The sequence below is a fragment of the Gambusia affinis genome, linkage group LG02, assembly GCF_019740435.1.
Source record: "Gambusia affinis linkage group LG02, SWU_Gaff_1.0, whole genome shotgun sequence".
In the NCBI taxonomy this organism is placed as follows: domain Eukaryota; kingdom Metazoa; phylum Chordata; class Actinopteri; order Cyprinodontiformes; family Poeciliidae; genus Gambusia; species Gambusia affinis.
This window is the reverse complement of record NC_057869.1, coordinates 26,945,315-26,961,158: the sequence shown is the minus strand read 5'-3', so window position 1 is coordinate 26,961,158 and position 15,844 is coordinate 26,945,315. Positions and strand designations below refer to the sequence as shown.

Here is a 15,844-nt window from a genome sequence, read left to right as displayed (position 1 = left end):
GAAGATACATCTGACAGAAGTAGCTGTCATTGTCCCACTGCAGAGAAATCCCACAAAAACTCTTTATTCCTTGTTTTGTTTTGTCAGTTGTTATGGTGCATAACTGTAGCAACAAGGTACTGCTTTTTTTTTTCTCATTCAAATTTTTATGAAGGAACAACATGAAGAATGTGCATCTCGTCTGTTCACAAAAGGTGGTACAGTCTTATACAATCATCTATTCAGTTTGTCATAGTGATCCATAACGTCATGTGATTATCAGTTTGTCATATTGATCCGTACCACAGACCCTGTCGTGTGATTATCCCGTCTCTGGTATTTAGTGTTCCATTTCTATTTCCTTCTTTCCTCCTCCTCAACCTCAATTCCTCTCAGAAGAATGGGGATGAAAAAGAATGAACAAACCAACATCACATCGAAATAACTTTTCCGAACTGTAAAACAAGCGGTCTAGTCCGAACAGAGTACCGAAGGAACAATGGGCGTCACCTCATTATCGTTAGTTTTAGATCTGGTGTCCATGAAAGTCCGCCATGGGGTCCAACATTCTTCAAATTTCTCTTGCTCCAGTTTCAGTGCAAATGTCTTGGATGATGTTTATCCAGTCTTGTAGTGTGGGCGTTTTATCAGTCATCCATTTTCGAGTGATTGCTTTTTTACTGGTAATTAGCATTATATTAAACATGCATGTTTTATTGAATCCCTTTACACAGTTTGGTCGTCCCAAAGTTTAGAACAAGATTAACCCCAATAACGATCTCCACGCTTTGTTTAATTGTCTCCCAGTAGGAACATAGTTTAGGACAGCTCCATAAAATATGAAAGTGGCCGGTTTGATTCGACCCACATAACCTCCAGCGTGTTGTCTGCCCCTCTGAACTGGTGTTTTGAAGAAGCATGTAACAGTCTTCCATGCAAATTCCTTGTAGGCTAGTGATGATGTGCATTTCCAGCAGTTGTTCAAAATGTCTAACCAGTCTTCAATGTGAATTTGGTGGTTCCTTTCCTTGTCCCATTTCTCCTTAATGTATAATGTATCCCCTCCCTCCAGGTTTTGTAGTTCATTATACATTTTGGATGTTAATTTATTAACGGAGGTTGATTGATACCATTTTAGAAAGATGTTCAATAAGCCAACAAAGGTTCCGTCTGGTTCATTTTTATTTGTTTTTTTTCTAAATAGTGCCGGATTTGTAGATAACAAAAAAAAATCTCTGTTATCAAGATCATATTTTAATGTCTTGAAAGGACCTTAGACAGACTTTATGATATAAATCATTGTATTTTACCAAGCCCTTTTCAATCCACTTTTTAAAAGTATTATTTGTTTCATTTGGGGTCAAATTTTCTTCATATGCTACCCATCTGATTGGTCAACAGGACTCTGTATTTTCTTTTACTAACTTTGACCAGGTCTTGTTTCTGAACATGGATTGAGTTCTTTAAGGTCTTTTATTAAATATAGATTTCCAATTGCTGCTTGCCAGGGGACACCATTGCTTCTACATTCAATCTCCTTCCCTTTTGCTGTGTGGGAGGAGTCACACATCTGCAACAAGGTACTATTAGCTTGTTTTTTGTTTTTTTACAACAGGAAGAGGCTTGCATCACAAAACCTCCAACACCTGACCTTCAGAGGAGTTGGAAAGGAGAAAGTTCAAACTTACCTGTTCCATTGATTACTGTAGGCAATGATTACATCCAAAACTTCAGATTTACAGAATCATGTTTTATTGAACATCAAAATATTTATTGACAGCGAATGAAGTTCAGCGACAAACGGTACCAATGTTAGCTTGATGCATATTCTTCAAGTCCCTGGTCACAAGTTGAGGATGAAGCGGTCGACCTTCGTCATGTACGCTGGTTTCAGGTATTCCTGCAGCTCGCTCTTCTTCACCCAAAGCAGAGGCGCGGTCGGAGCGCTTCCCGGAGCGCCGTCGGCCAGGATGGCTTTGAAGAAGAACACCTTTCTTCCGACTGAGCCCTCAGTCCGAGCGGCCTTGGGCAGTTTGTACTTGTAAACTCCACAGGGGGCGTTGCCGAGGAAAGTCGCCTTGACGCCGGCTGCTGCGGACGGGAGGACACAGAGGTGGAGTTTGATCAGGGAGGGAAAGGGCATCGATCATGCTCTACTTTGCGCTTGGTTTGCGTTTGTTCTCGATTGCTGCTCGAGTTTGCACAACATTTTTCAAATTTCTCATCTTGTATCATGCAAATCCCCAGACGGCTCAAAGCACCAGCGCCGCCTTGTCATAGAGTCCATATGAGTCCAGATTTATTAAAAATGGATCAACTGAAAGACACTTTAGCTAAAAACCCTCCACTAAACATTACATTCTAGTATCAAGGTCTTCATAGAAAGTGTTTGATGGAGTGAGCCCTTGCTAAAAGCTGCACAGCAGTTGAAAGCAGTCAGTCAAGTGCTGATTAGCATGTAGACTTTGCAGCTTAGAGGCTTCCTCCAGCTGCACGCCAACAACTGCAGCTTTTGTTTTAAATCTCTGTTGTGTTAAAGACCTTTACCGAGTCAATGAAAATATTTGCAGCCGAAACGGTCTTCTGGATTTTAACCTGTTGACAGACTGAATATATAGCGTGACTGTGTGAAGTAAAATTCAGCGTATTAGCAGGAGCAGAAAGGATCTGTAGAGTTGAGACGAGCTTCAGGCACAGGCCACCTGAAAAAGAGGCCATTTCTATTCAAAAGTCTATTTTTTTATTATTAAACAGCTTTGAAACTAATTGTAACAGAGTTAAAATTAAACATGTAGGTTTTAGCATGGTGTCAACATGAACTGAGAATTTAAAATGAGTAATAATAGATGAATTAGAAGTGATTATGAATTTCTGTTCAGGAATTGTTACAAACTAAACACTGAATTTGCTGAAGTACTGCAGGGCAACAAAACACGTATCATGAAGAAACATGTATTTTACATGTTTACATGTTTAGTTAACATAGTTAAAGTTAGCTCCAAACTAATTTTGGAGCTAAAGCTAACATGATTAGAGCTAAATATTTAGTTTGCTAAATTGTCAGCAAGATAAATATTTAACTTCTGAAATAATATATTTTTAACAAGATAAATATATTTTATACCTATATTTATAAATGTATAAATCACATAAGATATCTTAAACTGAGAATGATGTAAACTAGATCACAAGCGCTGTTTCTGTACAGCTGCAGCTCGATAACTTGTCTAAGGCGATATATCATGTACTTGAAATGCTAACATTAGTTCTCCTGGCTTCTCAGACTCTGCAGTCCTCTACCTACTGCAGCTTAGACTACTGATCAGGGTTTTACACAATCCCACCTAATGAAGGAAAAAAAAACCCTGAAGTGTGTGGTGTTTAAAAAAAATATCAATCTTTAACAAATTTCTTGATAAAATTGTATCAAGCTGTAAGGAAATACATGCAGTAGGAATGCAGTAACTTACATTCTGCTTGCTCTCGGTGACTAACTAAAATGTTGTAATTGTATTTTATTTAACTTAATTTTTTTAAATATTTTTTGTATGTGTAAAAGATATATATATATATATATATATATATATATATATATATATATATATATATATATATATATATATATATATATATATATATATATATATATATATATATATATTATAGATAATATTCTCCCAATCATAAGGGATGCATTTGTAATCAGCCCCTTTTATTTTTAAACCTTTAAATAAAATCTAGTCCAGCCAATTGCCTTCACCAATTGTAAACAGATTCCGCCTGTTCTGCTCTAGAGAAGAGAGAACAAAACATCAGCAAGACCAAGAAATACAGCAGCCCTGTCTGGGGGAGATGTTCAAATCAGGGTTAAACTATAAAACAATACATGACATCCCAGAGAGCATTGTTTATCATCTGGAAATGGAGAGAGTATGGCACGTTTGTTTTCTGTTTCTGTAGACGGGCCCCAGGGTTGTGTATTAGTGCCCCTGTTATTCAATATTTCCATACTCCCTCTTGGCCACAAAGTCTGGAAGTGTAATATTAACTTTCTTTGTTTTGCAGATGACACCCAGCTCTACATTTCTTCCAAAACCAACTCCTCCCTTCCACCTGTATATATATATATATATATATATATATATATATATATATATATATATATATATATATATATATATATATATATATATATATATATATAATCCTTTTTGGATTGGTTCTCCACTGGTTTTCTCAAACTTAACTTTAATATGACAGAAATGTTACACTGACACACATTTAATCTTCACAGTTTCTACATTAGTATTTATAACTTCCCTTCAGGATGTCACACATGGGAGTACTCTCTCAGCTCAGTCTCATTAATTATATCACCTGGTCTGCAAACATTTACTTCCTTCTTCTGTGTTCCTCCATGAACTCAAACTCCTGCAGAGCTCAGCTTGGTTCATAACTTCATAAGTCCCTCAAGAAAACAATTTACTCCAGTTCCTTAACAGCTTCACTGGTTGCCCATGGAAGCTAACGGATAAACTTTAAAATGTAAATGCTCACGTTTTAAGTGCATTCATAACGTTGGCCCTCCTTATCTATGTAACCAGTTTCGCATGGCCACTGCTTCCCGCTCTCTCAGATCTTCATGTGCCGCTCATCTTATTGTTCCTTTTGCCCGTCTCTTCACCATGGGGAGTGCAGCTTTCAGGCTGCTCCTCGCCTCACTTCCTCCAGTCATTAGGAATATAAATTCTCTCCCCTTATTTGAGTCACAGCTCTGAAACACACCTGCTCACACTGGCTTATTCGCTTCAAACCCACATTTAAACTCTTGTCAAGTCTTATGTGCTGATTTGCCCTTTTAATTAACTGTTTTGTTGATTAAATGTATTTTTTTTTCTGCTCTGTAAGATGACTCGGAGTTAAAGAGAAACACACTAAAATATATTCTTATTATTACTACAGAGAAATGAAGGAGCTGCATAATCTGTAGTCACACATATTATAAATATTTAAATTCTGTTTACGTTATTTTAGCTTTTACAATGAGACAAAGCTCTCTACACAAAAAAAAAATAATTTTTTATTAAAATGTGGATAAAATCATTATGCATTAGGTCGGAACGTCCACCGGCTGAAGCGTTAATATGGACAAACTACTAGAATTGAGTAGATTAAAGAGGCAGTATTATGTATCTTCCAGCCACATAGCATAATTTTTTAGCACATTCAAGTAACTATGTGATCTTAAGTTGTCATAAAAACGCAATATATAGCAAATATGAATTTAAAGAAATTTAACACCTTGAAATTGAGCCTCTGTCACTAAAAAACGCCTGCTCTTTCTGAAACTTAAACTATCAGCCCTTTAAAAACATCTTACAAGTGTTTCAGAAGCTCAGGCGTTTTGCCCAGCTGAGTGGTTGCCATGGGAGATTAAAGGGTTTCCCCAAACATGCATTAAAGAATCAAGGCAACTATTGTTTGATAAGGGAATAACATCATGATGTAAGCTCAAAAAAATTGACTTCACATAATACTGCCCCTTTGAATTCGGGGACATGTTGGAGAAACTCAAAAGGCTTTTTAAAGACGGTGTTAACAGCCTAAAAACAAAGACGCGGTGGCTTTGTGGTACCTGTCACGGAGTCTAGCGCTCTCTCCGCCGTCTGTCGCAGCGTTTCTCCCTCCTGCCACGCAGCCTGAGGCAGCAGCCACAGCTTCTCTGCTCCCACCTGCTGCTCGGCCAGCAGCACCAGAGAGTCGGCCAGGCAGCGCTGCGCCGAGCTCAGGTCCTCGTCTACGTCGGCTAAGCAAGAATAAGGGAGAGAGACGGGAGACGTGCGTGTAGATTTTACTCTGACTTTCATGATGTCACAAGGAGGAAAATTCCTATTAAAGAAAAAAAAATTAAAAAATTCTTCCGTCTCGTAAAATTTCTTTACATAACCTCATTTTCTTCCTTGTCTCCGTTAATAAATTATCAAACTTTTTCTTTTTTTCAGGAACATCCCAAGATGTTCACACCCAAGTGACTTCCTGACTTTTACCAGTCCTCGCCTCCACTGACCTCTGACCCTTGGAGCTGGATGGAAGTTCTTTAACCTCTGCTCCCAGGTGTCCTCCAAGTCCTGAGTCATCATAATCTCTTGGTCACCCCGATCCTCTTCGTCCGAGTCATAGTCGGCAGCCTGCCTCCGACTCATCTTCTCCGCGTCCTCCAGGAGCCGCAGCTCATGGTCCGACACCAGGCTTTTCTCCAGCTCCATCTGGGGTGAACATTGTGTTTAAGATTACTTTTGTTATGTTATGCGACTTTTTTTTCCTGCGCAAGCCCCGACGCATTTAAGAAAAACCTATGTGGTCTATGAAATAGCCTACAAAAAGAGGAAAAACGTCCTGTGCACGGAACATTATCAAAGTGTAGTTTCCCTATCTTCCACAAGGTGTCACTTCTTCATCCATCAGGTCACAGAATCCCCTGGACACTTTTCCAACCAGAACTCTGTCTTTAGATCCCCCAACGGCTCACCTGCTGCAACATCTGCTTGAAGCGCTGCTCTATCGGACTGCAGTCTGCTGAAATGACGGGTAACCTCTGTAGACACACCGCGGCCATCAGAGACCAGGGAGACGTCGCTCTGTCCGCTGCAGTACTGCCCAGAGGAGTCGCCCTGTCAATAGGAGTGACGGAAAACCGGCGACATGCCCCGCTTCCGACGGCTGTACTACTAAAATAACACAAAAGCCGAGAGAAGGACCGACTCGCCATCTTTCTACAGGGCGCAGCCATCTTCTTTTGTTGGGTTCAATGTTCGTTCGGGAAAAAGGGATGTTAGCCGTTGCGCGACAAACCACTGAATTCAAAATGTTGGCCTTTTGAAAATAATAAAGTCTAAAACTTCGTCGTGTCTTTCTTGAAATAAAATACTCTCAATTAATATACATTCATCACTGTCATAGTTCTATGGCGCTCTCTGACTCTAAGCAAATATTAACAATTAAATGTTAATATTTCCGAGCCTCCTTGATGAACCTGAATGTTGTAGTTTCTCAAATTTACCCACAATTCCAAGCGCCATCTAGCTGCAGAAACGGTGGAGCTCCAGTGGTAAGCGGAAGTCAGTGCAGCTCCTCAGTAAATCGGGGAAAAAAATGTCATCTCCGGTTTTCAAATGAATTTCTTATTAGTTATTATGGACCTACTCAAGACATAAAACTAATGATGACATAGGAAAAAAGAGACGGCAAAACAGGCGTATGTGGTGACTATTAATAATAATTAAATCAGTCGATCAAACACTGTAATAGTGAAAATAAATTATGTTGATTTAGTTAGTAAGTAGACTCATAATTGCAAGCAATTGTATGGCTAAATTCATGCTAAGAATGTATAAAATTTTATGGGTTTGAAATTTGATTAGTGCTTCATCTGTTTTGACATTTGCAGAAACATGAATGAGTGAGGGCTCTTAGCAGCAAGCTATCTTTTTCTCCGGTAACCTCGTCAACAAGAATCTAGTCAATTAGCATAAAATTAACAACTCATCATGAACACTTTGAATGTACTTTGTACGGCTTTGTACCGTGGAAAATTGTAGTCTTTGTAAGTAAGTGTTGAAAGACACTTCGATGTGTTGTTTTTTTTCTTTAGTTGATAAAATGTAGAGCACATACACACAATTTTTGAGCGTTGCATTAAGATATGTGTATTAGGTAGGAATTTTGTTGTTGCAAAATGCCCATTTATAAAACATCTTCAAATGCAAACCTTGCAGACCTTTTATTAGTTGTTCGCTGGCTGTCTACACAGTAGTTGCGAGGACAGCACAACAAGCAACAATAATTATATATTTATTTTCACATGAAAATTATTTTGAGACTTTAAGGTGGATCATAAATCCAATATGGTAAAAAAAAAAAAGAAGAAGAAGAAAGAAATAATAAAATAAAAAGGGGCATCCAATGTTCTGTGAGTTTATATAAAACAGTTAAATTAAATTTTTGGTTATGTGCTCATTTTTTAAAATTGAAAAAGTCTTTCCTGCTTACACTGTTTTTGTTATACCTTGCAGACTGCAATTCATTTTGGGTCAGGCCTGCTGTTTATTTGCTTTTTGTTTGCTTTTAGAGCTTTCACGTTTCCTATTTGACGCAAAGCTATTTCCGCCACTACTGGAGCTCCGCCGGGGAGGTCGCCTGCAGGTGCGCGTGAACCTGTTCTTCTAAATGCAGGCGGACACTCTTCGATCCGGCTACGTCGTCTGTGACCGTACGTCTGTCCTCTTCCAAACATGGCGGGTTACCTGAGAGCTCTGAGCACCGTGCTGAGGAGCGCGGCCGCTCCGCTGTCGCCGAGCCCCGCGGCGCTTTCACCATCTGCCGTCTGCATTAAAAGACAGCAGCAGAGGGACCGTGAGTCAGCTTCATACTGAAACTCCAATATTTCGAAAATACACAGCTGCTGTTGGCTCTTGTTGTTTACGTTCATAGCATTACAGTGCACGTGGACATATTTGTGCCAGTTGTGTGATTATTTTTTATTTTTATTTTTTTTTAAACGGTCCCAAATGTGACTCTGAAAAAAGAAAAAGAAAGTTTCTTTTGTTTGGCAACCAGCCATTGCTGAATCACATCGAAGAGACTGCTAACGTACAGTTATCTAACACTGAATAGGTTCATTCATCGCTTTATTTAGGAAAAAGAAATAATTAATAATGAAAAAGAACAAAACTAACCTGTCAAGTGCTTAGAAACAGTCAAATTATATAATATTTTTAATCACTGTAAAAGATAATTTTTTTTATATACTTAAATTAAGTGCAACGTGCCTTGTCTTTTCATCCACTCGTGTAATAAACGCTATCATAGCCCTCATATAACATTAAGGTCACAGCGTGAGATAGCTTGACCGCGTTTACAGCTTCACATATAAAACCTGTCGTACACACCCTGAGAGTTGGGTTTGAGTTATTTAAAAAAAATTAAGTGAGTCGTCATCTTTTGTTCGGTATTTCTAACAGGTGTCACAGGATGTTTCCTACATGTCTCTCTGCATTAGGGACATTTGGACTCCCCAAAGGCAGGGAGGATTTATGATTCTCAGTTTCCCTCTTGAAACTGAGGGAAACTCAGTTTCAATAAAATAATAAAACTTCACTACCAACCTAATGAGCTGCGCCATTGACTGTGTGCAAACTTTGACCCTTGCTACCATTTCCCCTTCCTATGTCCTTGTGTAGCTTTAGACAACTTTTACTTGGAGTTCTGTGGCTCAGATCAATTGTTCATAGTCTCAAATTGACTTTTCACAAATGTGATGATTGTTTCCATGCGTGATTGTTTTGGTTAAGGAATTCGGGTGTTATTACAACATATCACAAAATATAAGGCTCATGATTAGGAGAGCACCTCTCATACTTTTTCTCCAATTCCAGTTTCAACAAATTTTTTATTTCCCTAGTGACATTAAAAATTGGACTGCAGGTTAAGATTATCCATATTTATTAATGAAAGCAAATGTTCCAAACCTTTATCTGAGCTTATTAAAGTCACAGAGTTGATACATTTATGGAGTGAAAATGGTCAGTGGGAAGACACTGTTATGGAGGACTGATCCTGTCAAAATTGACAATAAGTAAGTAAATCAATGAGAAAATAAAACTGTAAATAAGTACGTAAATGAGGAAATCAAATTGAAAATAAATAATTAAACATGGAAATAAACCGATTATATATATATATATATATATATATATATATATATATATATATATATATATATATATATATATATATATATATATATATATATATATATATATATATATATATATATATGAGGAAATAAAATTGAAAATAAATACATACATTTAGGTTAAAAAAAAGTAGAGTTGTAATTATTTATTTTAAAATAATTAACTCCAAAAACTATGGAGTTGCAATGTATAATAATTTCAATATAGTATAACAAAATTTAAATAAAATAATTATATGCAATAGAATTAAATTACTTGATGAGATTTGAGACTTTCTTTTGACTCTTTATGTCTGTAATTCATAAAAAATACTTTACAGAATATAAACTGATGTGCCATGGTTTAATGGTTTAAGTAGATGTGTATTAAATGGTGTGCTTACAGGTAGGAAATGTAGAAAGGGCAGAAATGGTAGAATATTGGGGCAAATATATCTGGGGCTGGTGGAAGTTCTTAGATTTATCTTTTAGTTTTTCAGTGTCTGACCTGCAGATTAGCAACCAGTCAAGATAAAATAGTCCCATTTTGATCTGTTGGTCTTTAAGAGTTGGTTCAATATGAGACCAACTCATATTGGTCTTAAATAGAAGTTTCAACTTTAAAAAGCTCCAATTTTACCAGTGGAACCTTTAGAGAGACCTCGTTAACTCTCAATTTCAATTTTTTCAGATTCAACGAAGCGCATCAAAGTGGACCAGCCAGTGGTGGAGATGGACGGAGATGAGATGACCCGCATCATATGGGAGTTCATAAAAGAGAAGGTAGAGCCTGCTCTAGTGACTGATGTCAAACCTTTTCGATTAAATCTGTTTAAAGGCTGTGTGATTTTGAGTTTTCTGTGTTGCTTTTGACTCCAATGTGGGGAAACCGACTCCTTGTTTAGCTCATCCTACCAAATGTGGAGGTAGAGCTGAAATATTTTGACCTGGGTCTGCCGTATCGCGACCGGACGGACGACCAGGTCACCATCGACTCGGCTCTGGCTACGAAGAAATACAGCGTGGCCGTCAAGTGTGCCACAATCACGCCTGACGAGGCGAGAGTTGAAGGTGAATCTGAACGTGTCATTAAGTTGTTGACTCAACGGCAGATTTGATGTGTGTGCAGCTGCATCTCCATTGACGATATATAACCGCGCAAACTGAAATCACGCAATACATTTGCTTAATGCAGACATGGCGATTTAAAAAAAAATTTTAAACTCGTATTTTGATAAAAAGTTTTTGCGCTAGGATGAGGTGGTTTTTTTTGGTTGTATCGAAATTAGCGTATCTTGCAAAAACCGCAATGGAAACCACTTTTCTCATGACATGAGTCTTATAATCCACAACCGGATGTTACTACTGCTGAGAAAGATCACGACAAAAAGTGGGAGGAGGAGGATGTTTTTTTAATGACTCATCTGATAAACGTATTCAAGGGTGATTTTTAACTGCGTTTCGTATTTAATGGAAACACTGCAATTGTGAAATTGCGTATTTTCGACAGCATAATATTGACAAAGCTTTGTGCACATTTGTGATGGAAATGCAGCTTCTGATAAAGTTTTATTTAATTTTTTTTTAAATCCTCAAACACATACTGCATTTTCGTATTTTAGAGTTTCATCTTAAGAAGATGTGGAAGAGTCCAAATGGCACCATCAGGAACATTTTGGGTGGCACGGTTTTCCGTGAGCCAATCCTGTGTAAAAACATTCCCCGCCTCGTTCCTGGCTGGACTCAGCCCATAACCATTGGCAGGCATGCCTTTGGAGATCAGGTGTTTGGAAAAAAAAGAAAAAAAAAGAAAGATATTTGTATTATTTCTTCTCAGGAGGATAGCAGCTAAATGTGTAAAATGTTGAAATGCTCTCAGTACAGGGCAACAGACTTTGTTGTGGACAATCCTGGGAAGTTCAAAATGGTGTTCACTCCAGCGGACGGAAGTGACCCCCGGGAGTGGGAGGTCTATGACTTCCAGGCTGGAGGCTGTGGAATGGGAATGTACAACACCGATGAGGTGAGAGCACATTGCAGGATCTGAAATGCGGCCAATCTCATCTCGATATTTGGTGTTTGATTGTTGATCTGTGATGATTTCGATATCTTCATCACACAGTCTATCAGTGGCTTTGCTCACAGCTGCTTCCAGTACTCCATCCAGAAGAGATGGCCTCTGTATTTGAGCACCAAGAACACCATCCTCAAGGCCTATGACGGCCGTTTCAAAGACATCTTTGAGGACATATATGAAAAGTAAAAGAAGCAGTTCCTCTGACTTTTAACACAGACAGTATTCTGTCAGTAGAAATCCTGCATTTCTTTCCAAACCACTTTGCATCTGATCGTTACCTGATTTTTATTTAATTTTTTTTACCGTGTCCTCCTGCAGGTCGTACAAGCCCGAGTTTGACAAGCTGAAGATCTGGTACGAGCACCGACTCATTGACGACATGGTGGCCCAGGGTTTGAAGTCCAGCGGCGGATTTGTTTGGGCCTGCAAAAATTATGACGGCGACGTGCAGTCAGACATCCTGGCTCAGGGTCAGTGTGCTACAACAGGAACATGAAGTCATGCAGTGCCGTTTCTCATTCCTCACAACGATTTTTATTTCTCTGTGTGTGACGTACAAAGGCTTTGGCTCTCTGGGTCTGATGACGTCAGTGCTGGTGTGTCCTGATGGCAAGACTATAGAGGCAGAAGCTGCTCACGGCACCGTCACCAGGCACTACCGAGATCACCAAATAGTAAGGCTTCCGGATCAGTCTGATGGACGGGCTTTACCGTAGGGAGAAAGAAAATTGGAATATTTTTTATTTCCATTCAGATCTTGTTTAGATTCAATCAGAGGGCTAGCCAAAATTGTGCCAATAATTTGTCCAAACACTGGAATGATGAGAGATATTTAACTAACAACTGTTAAGTGTTTGGCCATGATGAACACTGCTACATTTGGAGGAATCAGGGAAACTCAAAAACACGCGTAGAGGGTCTGGTACACTTTGTCAGATGGATGATGTCACAAGGAAAGAGAATTCTCTGGAAATATTGAAGACCAATACATACTTGGCAAGGAAAGAGAAATTTGTATTCTTGAGTTGCAAGAACAAAGATTTATTTCTTTTCTTACCAAGACATTTCCCTGACATGCGTCGTCCAGGGTGAACCCCGCCTCTGCGGAACGCAGCAGCTGGAGAGGAACCAAACCTCCTGACTACATTAGGAAGAAGGGTAGAAAAATGGATTCTTCTGGATCTCCCAATGCAGCATCTCTCAGTGTTTGTAACCAACAGATAAATGGACTGAACTTATCTATTGTTTTTCCAATAATTATAACCACTCAAAGTGCTTTACACTAGTCACTTTCACCCATTCGAGCACACATTTATCCACCGATACGCAGATCGGTGGGAAACGTGGGAGTAAGTGAGTAGCTAGTCATTTGCCCCTTGGGCTGTTACAATGTCGCTTAAGGACAATAAAATCAGATACAAGAGTGGCCATCGCAAAGCCCAGGTATCAATCTCAATGAAAACACGTGAACAAGGCGGTCTACCAACCTGGTTCAGTTCCACCAGGAGGAATGGGCAAAAAGTCCAGCAAAATATTGGGAGAAGCCTGTGGAAGGAAACCCTGAATTTTTGACCCAAGTCATTGACTTTGAAGGAAACCTTTGCAAAGACATTTACGTCATGTCACAACAGTACGAGTGGGAGAAAACGTTTAGCATGTGTTACAACAGTATGTAAACAGATGGTTTCTTAAGCTAATGCCATCTTGTATCGTACTGTTTTTCTTTGTAGGGCAAACCGACCAGTACCAATCCCATCGCTAGCATCTTTGCCTGGACTAGAGGACTAGAACACAGAGGAAAACTGGATGGAAACAAAGATTTAATAAAGTATGCCGTTTTCCCCCTATGCTCATCTTCATGTAACTGTGCACCTCCACAGTTTTCTACAAACCACATCTTTGCTCCTAAGGTTCTGTCAGACGTTAGAGAAGGTGTGTGTGGAAACGGTGGAGAGCGGAGTGATGACCAAAGACCTCGCAGGCTGCATCCACGGCTTGGCTAAGTGAGTTTGAATTTTCATTTTTTTTGCAAGAGTGCGTGTTGGTAAACTTTATTTATTGTCCTTATGATCACATTTTTTAAAAACTATATACAGTGTCAAGCTGAACGAACACTACGTCAACACAACTGACTTCCTGGATGCCATTAAAAACAACCTGGACAAAGCTCTGGCAAAGTAAACAGAGGATGTCATCTGATTTTGAAGAGTTCTCCATATTTTTACCTTTTTGCTGTATGAATCTTTGTATATGAATGGATTGTATATTTTTGATAAATAATTGTGCCTTTTATTTTACTTTCTGCTCAGTGCCCGCACTCTTCCAGCTTTAAATGCTTTTATACTGTATAAAGCAGATAAGGCTGCACTAGAAATGAAGGTTAATGTTAACTAACACTGACTTTGACAGGAAAGTTTCAGGCTTATTGAACCAGTGGTTGTGTCAGAGCAGAGTGCAAGTCTGAACTATGTATGCAGTATCAACATCAATATAAAAAAAACGTTAAGAACAAAATGGTGTTGCGTCTCCTTTTTCTCTTATCCGGATTATTGGGGCAAAAGTATCTCAGACATGCATACAGAAAATTTGACAAGTTGCAGATGCAGTGTTTCACCAGCAGATGTCGACATTACGAAGCTGGTGAACCATCAGAAGCAGATTAATACCAATGCTAGTAAAGCAGAATACATGGGTACCTTAAATCACTGACTCTTGCCTGTTCTTCATATAATTTGAATTAGATGTGGTTCCTTCAAGGCTGTCGCTACAGACTTCCAAATGTAAGGCCAGCGCACTTCTCAGATATGAAACCAACTTTTTTTTTTTCCCATTTCAGTTCATTTTAGTCATTTGGAGCCGACGCGTCTCTAAAAGTTCAAAACAACTGCTGACTCGGAGATAGGACGGTCCCCTTGTCTTAAATTAGATGTCAAAGGAAATGAAACGCCTGCATCAAAAATGAATAGAAACGAGCATTTGGACGACCTTCATTTCCAAATGTTTAATTTTCTCCTCCCAGAATGTTCCCCCATGGAGGATCCTGAACTCCATCCAATCGTTTACAACCTTTAAGGGCAATTTTGAGATAAATGATCAATTGTCTCTTGGAAAATACTTTCTAAGGAAGGATAGAGAACGCAAAGCCTCCATTAAAAAGATCAAAAGCAACCTGGAAGAGGACATAAACAGTGAATGACGGAGATGGCAAGGCGTATCACAAAGGTTCATCATCCAACCTGTCTAAACATTGGGGATAAAAACACTGAAGTTAAATACCTCACCTGTTCCCATGTAGTCTGGAAAAATATGGAATTCTATTTAGGGACTAGAAGAATATGAAAAATATTTTTATTATCACACATTATTCCATGTTCATTATTGGATTGTTGTATTTAGCCACTGAAAGTCTTTTTTTTTTTTTTTTTTTTTAATAAAAGAACACCAATCAATCAGCCATAGTCTGGGAACCAATCTAACCAATTTTCTATCGACCAGCTCTGTTAACGTTAATAAAACTATTTTTTTTCTTTCTTGTTCTCTGAGCTGTAGGTGTCTAAAATGTGGTCGTCCTCTTAACTAGTTAAAGCAGATAGAAACTTATTATTTTGCTTGAGATTTTCATCCATTTAATTTTCTTGAGTAGAAAATCTGAAGTGAACCACAAAGTATTCATATTTCATGAATCAAGCTTTTTGGCCTTCATTGTGATTTCACAGTAAGGAGCGTTTAGACCTGGGTTCACCCATTTGTTAAACTTGGACCGATCCATTTTCACTGATGCTGTTCCTGTTCATTTGAATATCTGTTTTTTTACAGAACAAGAAAACAGAAAACATGGCTTTCTTTTGTTTCGGCTCTACAAACGTTTAGAGAGCGCTTTTCTACTGTAATATTCATTGTCACTACAAGACGTACAAATAAAAATCACATTAAGCTTATTTTGTTTTTAGTTGGACATTTGTTTAGTTTTTGGTGCTAGAAATCATTTTAAATGTGACAATTTTTGGTCTTTTACAGGAGGACGTTTGTACTAATGAATCAAAATTAAGACTGAT

At 38.5% G+C, this 15,844-nt stretch overlaps 2 protein-coding genes across 4 annotated transcripts; one reads left to right on the top strand and one right to left on the bottom strand.

Moving 5' to 3' along the window:
* Positions 1-1,708: 1,708 nt before the first annotated feature.
* mrpl46 (mitochondrial ribosomal protein L46) lies at positions 1,709-7,084 on the bottom strand. 2 transcript variants are annotated; one of them, XM_044135986.1, is made up of 4 exons: positions 6,509-7,084; positions 6,047-6,245; positions 5,615-5,785; positions 1,709-2,070 (listed from the first exon to the last, which is right to left on the bottom strand). In XM_044135986.1, exons 1-4 carry the CDS (start codon positions 6,767-6,769, stop codon positions 1,823-1,825), a joined length of 879 nt encoding a protein of 292 aa, XP_043991921.1. In that variant the 5' UTR covers positions 6,770-7,084; the 3' UTR covers positions 1,709-1,822. The 2 variants fall into 2 exon arrangements, with proteins under 2 accessions (XP_043991921.1, XP_043991930.1); XM_044135995.1 differs by having other exon boundaries at positions 1,709-2,067.
* A 25-nt stretch (positions 7,085-7,109) lies between these two features.
* Positions 7,110-15,234, top strand: LOC122842254 (isocitrate dehydrogenase [NADP], mitochondrial-like). Of its 2 annotated transcripts, XM_044135973.1 has the most exons (12): positions 7,110-7,234; positions 8,108-8,391; positions 10,404-10,495; positions 10,618-10,783; positions 11,335-11,495; positions 11,592-11,735; positions 11,835-11,971; positions 12,108-12,259; positions 12,351-12,463; positions 13,520-13,617; positions 13,700-13,792; positions 13,886-15,234. In XM_044135973.1, the coding sequence occupies exons 2-12, from the start codon at positions 8,271-8,273 to the stop codon at positions 13,968-13,970; spliced, it is 1,362 nt and encodes a 453-aa protein (XP_043991908.1). In that variant the 5' UTR covers positions 7,110-7,234; positions 8,108-8,270; the 3' UTR covers positions 13,971-15,234. The 2 variants fall into 2 exon arrangements, with proteins under 2 accessions (XP_043991908.1, XP_043991898.1); XM_044135963.1 differs by lacking the exon at positions 7,110-7,234 and having other exon boundaries at positions 8,032-8,391.
* The last annotated feature ends 610 nt before the right edge of the window (positions 15,235-15,844 follow it).

Coding starts and splice junctions, on each gene's coding strand:
- mrpl46 (XM_044135986.1), bottom strand. CDS start 6,769: ATGGCTGCGCCCTGTAGAAAGATGGCGAGTCGGTCCTTCTCTCGGCTT. Junction 6,246..6,508: donor TCAAGCAGATGTTGCAGCAG/GTGAGCCGTTGG, acceptor TGTTCACCCCAG/ATGGAGCTGGAGAAAAGCCT. Junction 5,786..6,046: donor TCCAGCTCCAAGGGTCAGAG/GTCAGTGGAGGC, acceptor ATTCTTGCTTAG/CCGACGTAGACGAGGACCTG.
- LOC122842254 (XM_044135973.1), top strand. CDS start 8,271: ATGGCGGGTTACCTGAGAGCTCTGAGCACCGTGCTGAGGAGCGCGGCC. Junction 11,496..11,591: donor GGCATGCCTTTGGAGATCAG/GTGTTTGGAAAA, acceptor AAATGCTCTCAG/TACAGGGCAACAGACTTTGT. Junction 11,736..11,834: donor GAATGTACAACACCGATGAG/GTGAGAGCACAT, acceptor TTCATCACACAG/TCTATCAGTGGCTTTGCTCA.